General features: G+C 36.9%; 2 protein-coding genes across 5 annotated transcripts; both read left to right on the top strand.

Moving 5' to 3' along the window:
* Positions 1-146: 146 nt before the first annotated feature.
* On the top strand, positions 147-4,222 carry LOC125223521 (putative E3 ubiquitin-protein ligase RF298). 3 transcript variants are annotated; one of them, XM_048126700.1, is made up of 4 exons: positions 147-285; positions 801-2,952; positions 3,111-3,623; positions 4,008-4,220. In XM_048126700.1, exons 2-4 carry the CDS (start codon positions 808-810, stop codon positions 4,113-4,115), a joined length of 2,766 nt encoding a protein of 921 aa, XP_047982657.1. In that variant the 5' UTR covers positions 147-285; positions 801-807; the 3' UTR covers positions 4,116-4,220. The 3 variants fall into 3 exon arrangements, with proteins under 3 accessions (XP_047982657.1, XP_047982659.1, XP_047982658.1); XM_048126701.1 differs by having other exon boundaries at positions 172-357; positions 4,008-4,222; XM_048126702.1 differs by lacking the exon at positions 4,008-4,220 and having other exon boundaries at positions 3,111-3,941.
* A 1,543-nt stretch (positions 4,223-5,765) lies between these two features.
* LOC125221826 lies at positions 5,766-8,370 on the top strand. Of its 2 annotated transcripts, none has more exons than XM_048124104.1 (4): positions 5,766-6,734; positions 7,216-7,420; positions 7,724-7,853; positions 7,926-8,370. In XM_048124104.1, exons 1-4 carry the CDS (start codon positions 5,953-5,955, stop codon positions 8,186-8,188), a joined length of 1,380 nt encoding a protein of 459 aa, XP_047980061.1. In that variant the 5' UTR covers positions 5,766-5,952; the 3' UTR covers positions 8,189-8,370. The 2 variants fall into 2 exon arrangements, with proteins under 2 accessions (XP_047980061.1, XP_047980062.1); XM_048124105.1 differs by having other exon boundaries at positions 7,934-8,166.
* The last annotated feature ends 7,885 nt before the right edge of the window (positions 8,371-16,255 follow it).

The following is a 16,255-nucleotide window of genomic DNA, read 5'->3' as shown; positions in this document are numbered from 1 at the left end:
AATATCATACTCACACGTGTACATGTGTGATTTGTGAACACGAGTCACGTGCGATGCACCTTAACTTAATACCTACAAAAATAATGGAAATGAAAATGATAAATTATTTGATTTCATAAAAAATTAATTACGGAATTAAGATGAGAAGACTGAAGAGAGAGAGCAATTGAAACAGGTAATAAAACAGAGGAAGAATAAAACATCCATCCATAATCTCTCCACTCACATCCCATGCTCCTAGATTTGTCCATCGTTCGATCGCCCTAAATTCACAAGCTGCAATCGGTACGAATCGATGATGCAAATATCCCAACAACTATGAAAGAATCTTACTGTTTTCTGGGACCTTCACAATATGTATAAAAATTGAATCTTTATTGCTGTGATAATCTTGATGTGGGATTTCCCCAATTCCGATTGTATTGATCTGTGCAAATTGCAATTCTGTTAAATTGGGAAGATGTTAATTCGCATTAATCTATGTCTTTTTTTGTTATTGACGTGTCTCTCGATGCAGATGATTTTGTTTCTTAGGAGTAGTATTTGTAGTGAGTGAAATCAGTGGCAATTTGGTTCTGTATTCATGTTATTGGCTTTGGATTGAATGGTGGTAAATCTGTATTGATTGGGCTTCTTTGCTAATGTAATGATGAATGGTTTCTTGTTTATTGGCTTATTCTTTGATGGTTTTTAGCATCAAACCTGTTTTTATTATGCTATGTAAGTGAAGATGGAAATATTTCAGAGGGAATGAATGGGATGATTGAATTGGCAAAGTGCTGAAAACATTTGTTGTGCAGACTAGATATGGCATCAATGGTTGCAAAGGCTTGTGGCAGTACTTCCAGTCAAATGCCGGTTATGACGGTGCAAGAAAAGGGAAGTAGGAATAAGAGGAAATTCCGGGCTGATCCTCCGTTGGCTGATCCAGATAAGGTCATCCCTTTACCTTCGAATGAATGTACCAGCTTCGAATTCTCAGCTGAGAAGTATGAGAGTCGGGGGCATATGAATGGGTGTGATATGTGTTGTATAAACCAAGATAGTTCGGATCATGCTTTGAAACTCGACCTTGGACAGTCGTATAGATCTGAGATAGGCCTGTGCCGGCCTAGAGAGGATATGGAGGCATCCGTGGATGAGTTCCGTGATGCTGATTGGAGCGACTTTACAGAATCCGAGCTAGAAGAGCTTGTTTTGAGCAATTTGGACACAATTTTCAAGAGTGCTGTAAAGAAAATAATTGCTAGTGGTTATAGTGAAGAAGTTGCAACTAGGGCTATTTTGAGGTCTGGCCTTTGGTACGGGTGCAAGGACATTGTATCGAATATAGTGGATAACACACTTGCATTCCTTAAAAGTGGGCAGGATATTGACCCCTCTAAGGAGCACTATTTTGAGGATATGCAGCAGATGGAGAAGTATATATTGGCCGAGCTCGTGTGCCTTCTGAGAGAGGTCAGACCTTGCTTTAGCACCGGGGACACAATGTGGTGTCTATTGATATGTGATATGAATGTGTCGCACGCTTGTGCCATGCTTGGTGATACGAGTTCAAATATGAACCCCTGCGTTTCTGCTCAATATAAATTGAGATCAGACCTCAAAAGCTCCGTATATAGTAACATAGTAGTTCCTTGTAAGCCCAGCGCCTCAGTGCCGTATGCTCATAACTGTCCATCTGAAGCAGCTCACCTGGCTTCAGTTCACGGTGGACATAGCTTCCAATCAGAGGCACCTGAGATAACTAGTCCGCCTAACTCGAAGCTAAATAGCTCTTTTGTTTCAAGCAGGCTTGTTCCAGATAAAGATTATCAAAAGTCGACGTCTAATATTAGTGAAAAAACTTTCTCTGCAACAAGAGTCTCTACTGCTGCTGAGGAGAAGTTTATTGGCAATAGGAAAGTTTCTGCGATTACCAAAAGGGAATATATATTACGACAAAAGTCAATGCGTTTTGAGAAACAGTACCGCACGTATGGCTCTAAAGGTGCGTCTAGAGCTGGTAAGCTTAGCAGTTTTAATGGTCTAGTCTTGGATAAGAAACTTAAGGGTGTGGCGGAGTCTACAGGCATAAATGCCAAGAATGGCGCATTCAAGATTAACCAGGGAGTCGGATTTGAAGCCACTCCAGAGAATGTGAGTAGTAATCTTCCAACAACTACAGCTTTCACTTCAGCTCCAACATTTGAGCTGGAAGGTATTGATCAATCTTTGTTGCCTAAATCGAGTATCTCATCTGCCTTACCTTTGGTGCCAGTCAACGTCTCCCCTTCTTTACCAGTTGCTGATACGGAGCTTTCTCTGTCTTTCCCTGCCAAAACTATTGCTAATCCGATGCCAATCAGCTACAACATTGAGGCTGCCAATTGTAGTTATCTTGGCTCGTCAAATGACAAGTCTCTCGGCCAGTGGCTCCCCCAGGATAGGAAAGAAGAGATGATTCTAAAGCTGGTCCCGAGAGTGAGGGAATTGGAAAATGAGCTCCAAGAATGGACAGAGTGGGCGAATCAGAGGGTCATGCAAGCTGCACGAAGACTTGGTAAAGACAAAGCCGAGCTTAAAACCCTTAGGCAGGAGAAGGAGGATGTGGAGAGGCTGAAGAAAGAAAAGCAAACATTAGAGGAGAACACCATGAAAAAACTTTTGGAGATGCAGAATGCTCTACGCAAAGCGAGCAGCCAAGTAGATCGAGCTAATGCAGCTGTTCGTCGTCTTGAAGCTGAGAATTCTTCATTAAGGCGGGAAATGGAAGCTGCTAAGTTACATGCTGCAGAGTCAGCTGCGAGCTGCCAAGAGGTGTCAAAGAGGGAGAAGAAGACCCTGATGAAGTTTCAGTCGTGGGAGAAGCAGAAGAACGTTTATCAAGAGGAGCTCTCGGCGGAGAAATTGAGATTGACACAAATGCAGCAGAAACTAAAGCAGGCCACAGATGTACATGATCAAGTTGAGGTATATACAGTTCTAATTCCGAAATCATAGATCCCATTGTTACACATAAACTTGCTTGCTAATGCTATATGTTTGGATGTTTGGCTTTGCAATTTTGTGTAAACCTTTAGTTTCCATAATCTGAACATATGATGATATGAATACGATGAAAATTGCAGGCCAAGTTGAATCAGGAGGAAAAAGCAAAGTGTGAACTGCTTACGCAAGTCGATTCATTGAAAAAAGAAAGAGACCAAATTGAAGTCTCCACACAATCCAACGAGGATATGATCAAGTCAAGAGCTGAAAACAATCTACAGAAGTATAAAGACGATATAGCAGCGCTCGAAAAAGAAATTTCCCAGCTGAGGTTAAAGACCGACTTCTCCAAGATAGCTGCCCTTAGAAGAGGTATAGACGGGAGCTATGCCAGTAAACTTACCGACATCAGAGACACACCTCTCTTGAAAGACTCCGCCATCTCTTACATCTCTAAAATGGTGTCAGCCACGGGCTTCAGCGGGGGTGTGAAGCGTGAGAGGGAGTGCGTGATGTGCCTCTCCGAGGAGATGTCCGTGGTATTCCTCCCGTGTGCGCATCAGGTGGTTTGTACAATGTGCAACGAGCTCCATGAGAAGCAGGGAATGAAGGACTGCCCTTCCTGCCGGGGCCCAATCCTGCAACGTGTCTCTGTACGTTACGCTCTCCCTTAAAGTTTTAATATCGTAATAAGATGAGTTTGCTCATAATACGCGTGTTAGACTGTGACAATAAATATAGGATGTGTGGATACAACCCCAAACATGAAAAAGAAAAGGAAAAAACACAATCAAGAAGAGAAAAATAAACAAATAGCTTGTGTTTGAGTCTGGTTTGTATATGATACTTGTTACCATATTTTTTCTCGTTTTTCGAATAATAGCGTGGCGCGAGTGTTATGTATACCGGGACATGTACTTCGGTTGAAGAACATATTTATAAATTCAAGTAGGGATAGTTTTGGCTTCAAATGTTGATCTGTTTCTTGATGGTCTCATATCATACTATGCTGTTTTTTGTGTTGTGATCATTTTCAGGAGGAGTTTCTTGATTTCTTTGTTCATTTGCTTTATCACAGTGCTGTGTTTATGTCTTTATGGCTTGGGGTCTGGGAGATCTTTGTGAAATTAAACCAAATTATATGATTCTTGATTGTGTTTGTGAAGAATTCATTTCTATGTTTGATGATACATAAGGGTTACCTTCATTTTGCATATTTGTTAACTTGAGATAATTTGCAGTTTTTTTCAAATTTCATAGTATGGAATCACTACAATGGATAAAATAACCAAATGAATGAAAATGGATGTTTATTTGATTGATTATTCAAATCTTTTTTAGCATATATATAATGTGCCTAAGAAATAGCAGCATGGTATATCACTTATCAATTTGCCATCACTACCATAAGATATGTTAACTAATGTATTCTAAGTTAGTTAAGCTACAACAAGTGTGAAATTGAAAGAACTAATAAATAAATAAATATTTCACCTTCTATTCACCAAAAGCGTGTAACAATTGTCAAATTTTATTAGTTATTTAAATAAAAAATCTTGTTAATCCCCCTCCCACAAAGTCTAGTGTAGCTTGAAAGAAAAAGAATCCAAAGTTTCTTTACATGATTAGAACAACTGTACTATAATCTATTTTTTGAGCTTCATTAATTCTTCTCCTATTTGATGATAGATTTAAATTAAATTTGTCAAACACCTTTATAGTCCCAGGGATAGGCTGCAGTGGAAAAATTAACAACTCTATGTCATAGATCATTATCTCCAAATTTGATAATAGTAATTTGTTGACATGAGTAACAACCATAGATATATCATATATACATTAAATTAAACATATTCACACGTTGAGTATGTGTAAACTCATGGTTTCAGACAGCCAACTCAATCCCTAATCAATTAGGCTGGATGCTGACCTCAATGGGCAAAAAAATCAAGGTCATGGACAAATCATTAGCAAATCATTCACAAAAGTACAATGGAGTTTAGCTAACTCATTGAAATAGTGCTTCTTATTTTCTTGCTCTATATCTCCTAACACCATCTAAAAAGTCTTGTTTACACAGGTGGGAGTTGTTGTAGTAGTAATATTTTTAGTCATGAAAAAAGCAAGTTTGACTAATCACACCCATCATTTTGATAGACATCTGTTTATTAATATTTCAATTAATTTTTTATTTTGGCTCAGATTACTTTGTCAATTACAATTTCAGTGCGTAGTCGACGATTTATTACTATGATACTATGATAAAAATTCACAAAATCGTATCTAAAACTAATTAGCAATTAGTGGAGTATCTTGTAAGACTTGCATAGTCATTAGAGTTACATCTCATATGAGATACTTAATCCGCCCGTGAAATAAAGTTTCATTTTTACTCGGTGCAAGTTTTGAGACATGAAAGAGCGTGAGTGGTGAAAATTAGTAGTAGAATATAATGTATGTCCCACTTTTACTTACTCCTTCCATTCAATAAAATTTATCATTTTGATCTGTCCACTAAAATTGAAACTTTTATTTTTATAATATTTTTTCTCTATGTCCTAATAATACTTAAATCAATTTTTATTTCTGTTTCTTATATTTTATTAATTGTATATTAAAATCTGTATAATCCCAAAATGTGCTACTTTTATGAGACCTAAGATTCATAGGTTTTAATAAATTCATAGGTTTTAATAAAGAGGAAATGAATTAGCAGAATGCATGTCAAATGAGCCATATAATGATGAATATATCCCAAATTATGATATTGAGACTTTGTTTGATTGGAGGTAGTATTTGTTTATCTCATTTGACAACAACACATTTGTCAACCTCAACAAATTTCAGTGTATATTAAAGTTGGAGCAGTTAAAGATGCACTTTTTTCTGAAAAATACCATCTCAACTTCCACCATTTTCCCCACAAAAAATAAATAAAATCTTCACTCCCCAATAAATCCTTTCCTTTTAAATTTTAGTCTCATGCAATCAAGATGCACCAATCACGTCTCCAACATGCTCTACGTCCTCAGCCGGCGCCTCCGCCGCCTCTGCTCCACTCTCCGCTGGTTCATGTGGCGGCCCCGCCCCCGCCCCAGGGTCATCATCCGCCGCCTCGGCCGCAGAAAGAAACTGGCCCCGACCCGCAGTTTTGATTTTTACCAAAATCAAAACCGCGGCCCGCGGCTCATCCGCCTGGCGACGTTCAACGCCGCCCTATTCTCTCTGGCGCCGGCCGTCCCAGCGCCAGAGAGAACGGCCGTTCCCGTCCCAGAAGACGGGGACTCCCTCAAGTCCCCAAAAGGGATACTCAAGCAGTCTTCTCCACTTAACTCACAAAACAATTCAGACGACAGCAAATTCGCGAAACTGAGGCCTAATAAGGTCTCGATAAATCTCCCCGAAAACGAGATCTCGTTGGCGCAGGACAGATCAATGGAGGGCTCGTTCCGGTTCAACAACACCGTTGCTGTCGCGGCTTCGGCCATGAGGTCGCCCGTGTGGTGGGACGGGGCGGCCGCCTTGTGCGGGAGCCGGACGATTTTCGACGTGCTGAAGGAGGTGGACGCGGACATCTTGTGCTTGCAGGATGTGAAGGCGGATGAGGCCGACGACATGAGGCCGCTGTCGGACCTGGCGAGCGCGTTGGGGATGAGCTACGTGTTCGCGGAGAGCTGGGCGCCCGAGTTCGGGAACGCCCTTCTCTCGCGGTGGCCGATCACCAAGTGGAGAGCAGAGAGGATATGCGATGACAAAGATTTCAGGTGCGTAAGTTGAGCACTTGCACTTTATATTCACGTGCTTTTAAACGCTGCACATAATATTAATCGTTAAGATAACTAATAATTTAAGAAAAAATGAAAAATGGTAGTACTAATTTATTAAATAAATCACAAGAGATGAAATTCTGGCAATAATGCCATCCTTCCCTTTTTCCCGGCAAATTACGCGTTGATGTGGCAACTTGTTTAAAACACGTGGACAAAGCATCGTTTTGAACTTAATTAGGCGCTTTTATTCATGTGTTTTTAAGCCAGTTGTCACATCAGCGTGTAATTCGTTGGAAAATGGAAGGATCGGATAGCTGCAAACATTTCATATTTCGTGATTATTTAACAATTAATAGAAAAGGAATGCCACGTGTCGCCTGGTGATTGGGCAGGGGCGAAATTGTGGCGTGCTCAACTTCGTGCTTTGGTGTTTGAGCATGCTAGAACTAAGTAAAACTTGAATTTTTTGGGGCAGGAATGTGATAAAGGCGACGGTGGAGGTGCCATGGATGGGAGAGGTGAATGTGTACGGCACACAGCTGGATCATCTTGATGAGACATGGAGAATGAAGCAAATCAACGCCATCATGCATTCAACTACCCCTCATTTTCTTGCAGGAGGCCTCAACTCTCTTGATTCATCGGATTACTCCTCCCAAAGGTGGAACCACATCGTTAAGGTATCGAATTTATCCTTGTCGATTACTCCCTACGTCCCAATTCAGAATTCCCAGTTTGACTCGACACAAGTTATAAAGAATTGATTGAATGTGTAACTAGTGGAATAAATATGTCCCACTTTTATATAAGTGAAAATGGATTGAGATTTTTAAGTTGGGGCGAACCAGAATGGCAAATTGAGCCTTTTAAATGGGGTGGAAAAAGTTTTTCTAATTGGAATTGCTACACTTGCAGTAGTTTTAATTTTGTAACGTACGTCAAATTTCGTGATTTAAATGACTATAACTCCCGCGTTTTAACAGTACTATGAGGAGTTGGGGAAGCCTACTCCAAAGGTTGAAGTGACCAACTTGTTGAAGGAAAGAGGCTACACAGATTCCAAACATTTTGCAGGGGAATGTGAACCAGTAGTAGTGATTGCCAAAGGCCAAAGTAAGCCAACATACAAAAACTTCATTTAATTTGATTAACCTATCTATCAATTTTGTAACAACATTTTATCAGATGTGCAGGGGACTTGCAAGTACGGCACTCGTGTGGACTACATTTTGGGGTCGGAAGGCTTGCGCTACGCGTTCGTCCCGGGATCCTACTCGGTCGTCTCCTCTAAAGGGACCTCGGATCATCACATTGTTAAGGTTGATATCGTGAAAGTTGAAGATGGTGGTGGAAAGAGCATGAGTTGGAGCAAGTTGAGAAAGAGGTTTGTGAGGATGTCTAGTTCTTCTTGCTCTTCAAAAAAGTGGGTGGAAAGTGAAATGAGTTAGATTCTTGAAATTGTTGTACTAGTAAATAGTGATCTACATTTGTTATAAGATTAAGTAGGATGGATTTGAATTTTCATGTATGGATGTGTAGAAAAGAGGTTCTTGGCAAAAGGATTTGTATTTGATGTTTCTTGTGAATAATGTAATAGTAATAATTTATGATATAGTTTACATTGAACTAACCATAATGTTAGATTCACAATTATTCAATGTTTTTCATGTTTGTAGTGTTTAGTGTGTGTTTTTTGTGATGAGCTTAAGGCACAAGTAGGGATTTGTGTGTGACTTTAGCGTTTACTCTTCGGAAGGGTGATCAATGTTTCAAGATTATGTGTAAATCATCAAGATATGTTTAAATCAACTTATAACTCGATCTTTTTATTTTTATTTTTTAAACACTACTACAAAGTGTAAGCGAAGTGTGCTAAGCAAGTGAAAGGGGGAATTTGAACTCGTAATTTTCAAGTACAAATTCATGAGTCGTCTATGATTAAGCTCTCCAAACGGATGTCTTTGAGAGATTCTTGATATTGTTTAGTTGTTTATTTTGTTGCAATTAGGGAGTCAATCACTTCGATTCAATAAGTTTCAAATTAAACCGATATATGGCCAGTCTATTTGGTTCCGGTCTATCAGGCTGAATTGTTCTTGGGCTAGAAATTATCAGTTAGAAATCCTCTTTATTTTTATTTTTTTGAGTCAATTCTTTAGTTTCTGAGTTCGATTGACATCTCTAGTGTCAAACAATCAATCAACTTGATAATGGGCTAGCACATTTCATGACGGACTTCATATCTTCAGCCGTAGCCCTCTTTTTGATCAATCTATCAATTTTAAGTAGGATTGAAATCCATAACTACAATATTATGTCTTTTTATGTGATACAAATGATAAGTAAACATAATATTCGGACTATACACCTTCATCTTGAACTCGATAGCCTAAAAAGTAAAATCTCGGTCTTGCCTTACTTAAGTTGTTTACTTTGGACACGAAATTTGAAAAATGGTAGTAGTACTATTTAATAGTTGAATGAAAAGAGAATAATGTGTCAGAAAATAAAGTATCGAAAAATACTGGTTAATGAGTTAAGAAAGAAGTGTTTCTCGAGGAGCCCAGTTCTATCTTCTTCAATATCTTATCTCCTTCCATGTTCCATCATCAATGAGTCAAATTCTAAAATGCCAGTGAGATTATGAACACTTCGGTCATGTATTTGTATAAGACAAATTTTATAAACAAAACTTCAGTTAATTTCACTATTATATGATATTTTCTACACATAGATACAAACGTATACTCCTTGGATGGACCGTCACCATGGATAGATTACGACGTCCACAATTATCACAAATCCTTTCCCATAAATTAGGTAAACACAATAATCAAACAAAAATCAATGGTTATTACGTATTAGGCCACTAAAGTTTATGCCAACCCAATTTTAGGTGGAAATATTGCGTGACTTTTTATTTATTAATAACATAATACAATATGGGCATAAATAAATTTATTACTTAGATTATAATTTCCAATATTTCATCGCTAATATTTCCAATATTTCGAAACTCGAAAGTTCTTCTTGAGGGAGACCAAGTCAACCAATATGGGCTTTGGTTCAAACTTCATTACAAATTATTAATACTCCTATCAAGGAATTATTAAAAATATTAGGAATTCATGGACCCCACCCAACCATGCAACTCGTTGACATTACTCCCTCCGTCCCAGATTAAGAGTCACTTTTTGCCAAAAAAGTCCTTCCCAGTTTAAGAGTCACTTTTAGAATTTTCCATATTTGATCATACAATTTTACCCCATTTTTTATTAAAATTACATCAAAATGTCATTATCTTATCTACATTAAAATAAACCAAAATAAAAATCCAAAGTCAAAAGGAATCCACTTTCAACCAACCATCTCACCTCGTTTATTACACTCTCTACCATCTCACCTCATTTATTACACACCTCAACTCTTTTTTAAAATCCGAGCCATAATAATAAGTGACTCCAAATGTTGGACAGAGGGAGTATTTTACTAAATTACTCTAGTAGAGTAGTAGTACTAAAATTTTAGAATCACACAACATGACTATGGAAAAAGTAAATAAACACACCTTTATCTTTTATTCATAAAAAAGAGAAAAAGGAATCAAACGCGGTCCAAACAAAGGTCAATAAATCAGCCCTTTCAACAACGTAATTAAATTATTCCACACGCTATAATTAGAAAACAGCCACACAAAGCAATAGGGCGGTGCAGACGGTGCTACGTTTGTTGTTAGGTCACGTTTGGCTCCTATAAAAAGTTGCAAGTTGTGGTCTTTATAAAATTGAAATTGACATTTCATTGCCCCCTCTCCACCTACCACATTTCCTCATCTTCTTGCATCATTCTTCATTTATTTTACAAATTATGAGAAAATGAAATGGAACAAGGAGGGAGAAACAGAAATACACAAAAGATAGGATTTTTATTTATACAAAAGCTATAAAGCAAACTATTTCATTACAAAAAAAGGGAAAAAAAGAGAAGGAAAAATTACAGCTGAACTAAGATAATAGCATAAACGCTAATACATAGTTTTACATATCTAACAAATTCACACACACACACACCCCATTTCTGCATATTCCTCTAGATATCAGCTAGTAATTAAATTAATTTTCTTAAAAGCAGTCATAATCCCACTTGATTATATCTAAATACATACATAAACAGATTACATATTAAGATTAATAACCAAACCCAAGAAAAGAGGAAAAAAAAAATTCTGAAAACCCTAGAGAGATTTGATATGAATCCATCCAATTTCATCGCCGAATCGCTTCTAACCCGCTCGAATTCTTGAAATCCGGATCGATCTCGACAACTCCTTTCGCCCGTATTGAAAAAAATATCTACGGCAAGAGCTCGAGACCGCCGGCGAAATCACCCCGGAGAAACAAGAAATTCCGGCGGAGTTTTGGGGGTTTCACTCGAGTCGAAGCAATCGGCGCAGATCCCTCGTCGCCGGATCATCGGCGGAATTGATCTTGACGAAATCCTGTTGTTTCTTGTTGAAAAAAGAAGGTAGAGGTAGAGATCGAGGAGATGGCGACAGCGCAAACGCGGTCCCGGCGTACATGTCGGGCAGCGGCGCCGGCGATAGGCGGATCGGCTTCGGCATCATTTCCGGAGCCAGATCGTCCGCCGCCGCCGGCGACCTGGATCTCGCGTCGCCGCCCTCGCCGCCGTTCAATTTCGCGGCGATGGAGCTCAGCGACTGGCCCCTCCGCAGAATCGTGACCTGCCCCGCCGCCGGCCCGCCGGAGACCTCTCTCCGCCGCGCATCGCCGCCGTGGGTCGCCTTTTTTGATTCGTTGGATTTTCTCTTCTCGGATCTGGGAGAAGTTTTCTTATTGTTGTTGTTGTTGCTGCTGTTGCTTCCCGGCCGCCGATTGACGATCAAATTCGTCAAATTCCCCTGCGAATTGTTGTTTTTCCGGCGGTGGAAGGGCGGCGGAGCGACGTGGAGCCGCTGGGCTAACAAATCCGGCGAGTATAAAACCTCCGTACCCATTTAATTCGAAACCCTAGAAAAGGAAATCAAACGCCCCAAAAAAACGAAACCCTCAAGAATATATGATCGAAAGAGGGAAATTGAAATTGAGATGAAGAAGTGATTTCCCCAGAATTTGTGTGGAAAAAATTGGGGAGAAGATAGAAAAGAGTAATGATTTTCCCTCTTTTCGAAGGAATTTTTTTTTCTTGCCAACTCCTCTTCCTCAATAAGGGAGGATGCTTTCCTTCTTTTTCTCTGTGTAATTTCTAATTTTTCTACAATTTATAAACTATTGAGTTTCTGACAGAGAAAATGGTGTGTATATATAGAAAATGAAAATGAAAGGGGACGCGTGAATGAATCAAAGAAGGGAGAGAAAGTATTTTTTAAATTAATATTTTTGTAATTATGAGAAGGAATTGAGAAGGAGAAAAGGGGCCGCCGGATTTGATTAGGGTTTGGAATGGAGCGGGTCACGTGTGGGGCCCGCGATTTATTATTGCATTTAACGCCGTTTGCTGCTTCCGTTAGTTTTGTCGTTATATTGGGGGAAGTGGGGTGGTGGGGTTCGTGGGGTGCAGTTGCTTGTCGACTTCCTTTTATGTCGGATTTTCTAATTTTTTGTAAATTACTCAAATCTCATTTCTTCCTACATGAATTATTACTAGTATAAATAAACTTGATTTGGATTTAAGAAATATAAAATTTTTTATAAAAGAAATTAGTGAAATGTAATGTAATATTTATATTAATTTTATATTATAAATATGTGTGTAAAAAAATTAGTGTAATATGAGATCTAATTAGATAAAAGGTAAGTATGAAAAATATTGACGAATGAATGAAAAAAACCTAGTAACAAATAATAAAGGACATAATGAGTATTATTTAGAAGAATAAAGATGCATTGACAAAAAAATGCCTTTTAAATTTAAATAAGATAAAATAAAAAAGATGAACTATAATACTTTTTACCTAAGTATCAATATTGAGAGCATTAACTCAGTATTTCTATTAATTGAAAATAGTAATGATAAGAGCACTCCCAATGGGGGTGGCGAAAATCCGGCGATAAATCGCCGATCATCTCCGGATTATCGCCGGCCGTTGTGGTGAAAACGGCGATAATTCGGCGATAAAGTTACCGTTTTTACGCCAACCGGCGTTTTATCGCCGGATTATCGCCGAGCGATCGCCGGCCATTGTGGGCGACGCTCGGCGATAATCCGGCGATTTTTAAATTTTTTTTTTTTTTTCGGCCAACGGCTATTTTTAAATCCCACCCATATAAATATTTCCTCCACTTCCTCCATTCATCACCCACAATCTTCATTCTCTCCATTTTCAATCTCTTCTCCCAATCTTCAATCTTCATCAAATTATGAGCTTTTGGAAGAAAAATTCCCGCTCGGGTAAGGGTAAGGGTAAGGGGAAAGAGTCGAGTTCACAAATTCCCAACATGGATGAAGCAAACGAGCAGTGGATGCACTCGTTGTTGGCGATGGGTTCTCCTCCCGGCCAACTTCCATACGCGGGTCCGTCTCCTTTGCAGACTCCTCCGGCGCGGAGACTTTCTCCGTACTTCAACTATGCCGGCAGAATGCCCTCTCCAGCCGACGATGTGTATCGGCCCCAGTTCGACACCCCCGGATCAACCCCAGGCGACCAAGAACCATTGGAGCAGTTGGCTAAAAGTTGGCTAAAAACTGGGGATAAATTATGGTGCTGATGTGGCGCTGATGTGGCAGAAATAAGGGAGAAATAAGGGAGTTTTAAGGGAACTCATTGGGAGTGCTATAAGTAATCCATCTATTTTAAGATAATTGGCAAACAACTTTATTCTTTGGCATCTTTTTTCTCTCATTTCATACTTTATTCAATTGTCTTTTCACTTTAATTGTTAAACATTAATTTCTTAAATTTTATGTTTAAAATAAATGTCCCAGCCATTTTAAGAATGAAGAAAATATTATTTGTTGTGTTTTTAGTATTTAAAAATATAGAATATTATAATTTCTCTAATCTTGTTGGCTTATTACCCTTATACCATTACAATTGACAATTATTAACATTTATGTTGAAAATCGTATTGTTCTGATTTTTTTTTTTTTTCAGATTATGTAGTACTTATAATAAAATGCGCATTGATGTTTTATGGCGGTTCAATTAAAGTGATATTCGTAAAATAATAGAGAGAATTTGATCTGTTGAGTCGATTTAATTGTCTCACACAATTTATCAATTTATAATTTCTCATTCCATTTTTATAACCAAATTAATTGCTTAATCCTTCGACTGAAGGTCTTTTTTCTATACATTCATTTGGAGGAGGCGAGTTATCCTTGAAACTCATTTATTTTATACTCCATGTTATTTTGATCATTATAAGTTATTTTATTTCTTTCTGACATTAACTTTCAAAAATATTAAGATTAATAGGTGGAAAAAAGTTAATAAAATATAAATCCCATTTATATATATAATAATTTTAAATACGATTATATTAGTGAAATGAGTTTTTGAAACATCTTAACATTTATGATAATAATAAGCCGAAACTCCTATTCACCGAACTACCAAAATAAAAAATAAAACTCTTATTTTAGATTAAGGGAATATTCCTACTAGATTCATCGTTGTTGACTAGGAAACCAGATAAGTATCCACTTATTTTAAAACCAATTATAACTAACTTATTTTGAAACCAATTATAACTAAAATCAATTGCTTAATCTTCGTTTTGAGTATTCTAATTTTAATTGTAATTTAATTTTTTTCCTCATCTATTTATTGTATGGACGAAATAATTATGAAATTAAATAAAAGAATTCTACGTATATGCAATTAAATGAAAAAAATGTTAGATAAGCAGAAAATGCAGGAACAAAGAGAGTGGGTCAACAACCACCAGCTCAACTTCCATTAACACAATCATTATTAGCTCTTTTTCTCATAAAAAGCATTCCCATTTATGAAACAAGAGTAAAAGATTTTCATTTCTTTTCTTTTCCATCATTGCAAATATACACTATTGAACTTTTTTTCAAAATATTATTATTACAAAATTCACTTTACATCGAACATAACTCAACATACCTTGTCAACCAGAACAAAAAAATATATAGTACTCAAATCACGTAAAGTAATTATTATTATTATTATTATTATTATTATTATTATTATTATTTATTCGGACTGGAAGACCAGGCCACCACATTTAATTACTCTGGTATATTACCAAGTGGAGTTATTTAACCCACTCAATATCAGATGATTATGATAGAATACTATACAGTAATTAAGAATAATTTATTGAAAGGGACATTAGGTGCTATCACATTCAAAACCTTAAGAAATTATACTTTAAAAATAGTTATGTTAAGTTGTAATTGATGGTTTGGTCAAGGATTTTTTTTTAAAAATTTATTTGTTTATTTGTTTATTTTATTTTTTTTTTGTTTTTTTTTTTTGATGGTTTGGTCAAGCATCTGACATGAGCATTTGCTCGATTTGAATGAATCAATAAACACTATCCTATTTTTTTTAATTAGTAATATAATCTAATAGTACATCTCCTAGTATTTTACGATTCTTACCTAACCCAAATTAATGATGCAAAATATCTACTTGCCTAAAAAACTCACCGCCCTCGTCTATATATGAAAATTACATTTGCTCATACTACTACAATAAATAATTGTTGAATTAAATTAAGAATTCAAAATTTGAAATGTAGTGTATGTATGTTAAATTAATAAGTACTATCTGTGTCGAACATTTTATCAGAAAAATGAGATGTATCTAGTAATATTCATTTCCTACTACCCTCTTTTAATAAAGTAGCAATAGCCAGACATCTCCCTTAAAAGAAACAAGCCTGGATAATTTAATACATAGGTCAAGATATAATCATATAAATAAAGAGATTTGCAAAGGATTCCCTACAATATTTTACAAGATTATACCTCGAATACCTTTTTTATTTACAATTTTTGGGAATATTTAAATTTAATTATAAAGTCTTTAGAGGCCAACTCGAGGCTCATCATGAGATTAATTAAATTGATGGAATCTTTAACTTTTAGCCAAACTTTGGAACTCGATATTTTCTTTCGGGAACTTTCTCCAACTTAAATTAGTAGTAGTACAATATAAAGATGGATGTCAAACTATACAAATTGTACAATTCAAGTTCAAAGCTAACATTTTCAAAATTCAAAATCGGTAAATATTGCTAACCATCTTCTATTTTATGTATATAAAATTTATTTATTTGGATTGGCCAAAATGAATTTTCTATATAATGATGCTAAACCAATTCTTCCCTACCATTCACAACACAAAGATTATAGAGATTCTTGTATATAACCATACTAGGATAACATAAATTCGTTCTTAAACATTAAACCTTAAATTTAAGCAAATATTATTATGTGCATATCATCACTAACTCAATTAACTCTTGATCGTGAAATACAACTAAGCTTTTGGTCATAGGCAAAAGAAAATGGAGCAACCA

The sequence above is a fragment of the Salvia hispanica genome, chromosome 4, assembly GCF_023119035.1.
Source record: "Salvia hispanica cultivar TCC Black 2014 chromosome 4, UniMelb_Shisp_WGS_1.0, whole genome shotgun sequence".
Classification (NCBI taxonomy): domain Eukaryota; kingdom Viridiplantae; phylum Streptophyta; class Magnoliopsida; order Lamiales; family Lamiaceae; genus Salvia; species Salvia hispanica.
Note: the sequence above shows the minus strand (reverse complement) of the source record. Positions and strands in the feature narration are given on the sequence as shown.

Bases quoted from the DNA above. Each gene is read 5' to 3' on its own strand.
- LOC125223521 (XM_048126701.1), top strand. From the start codon at position 808: ATGGCATCAATGGTTGCAAAGGCTTGTGGCAGTACTTCCAGTCAAATG. The intron at 2,953-3,110 runs GTATATACAGTT...TGAAAATTGCAG, and splicing joins ATGTACATGATCAAGTTGAG to GCCAAGTTGAATCAGGAGGA. The intron at 3,624-4,007 runs GTACGTTACGCT...GATCATTTTCAG, and splicing joins CAATCCTGCAACGTGTCTCT to GAGGAGTTTCTTGATTTCTT.
- LOC125221826 (XM_048124104.1), top strand. From the start codon at position 5,953: ATGCAATCAAGATGCACCAATCACGTCTCCAACATGCTCTACGTCCTC. The intron at 7,421-7,723 runs GTATCGAATTTA...GCGTTTTAACAG, and splicing joins GGTGGAACCACATCGTTAAG to TACTATGAGGAGTTGGGGAA. The intron at 7,854-7,925 runs GTAAGCCAACAT...ACATTTTATCAG, and splicing joins AGTGATTGCCAAAGGCCAAA to ATGTGCAGGGGACTTGCAAG.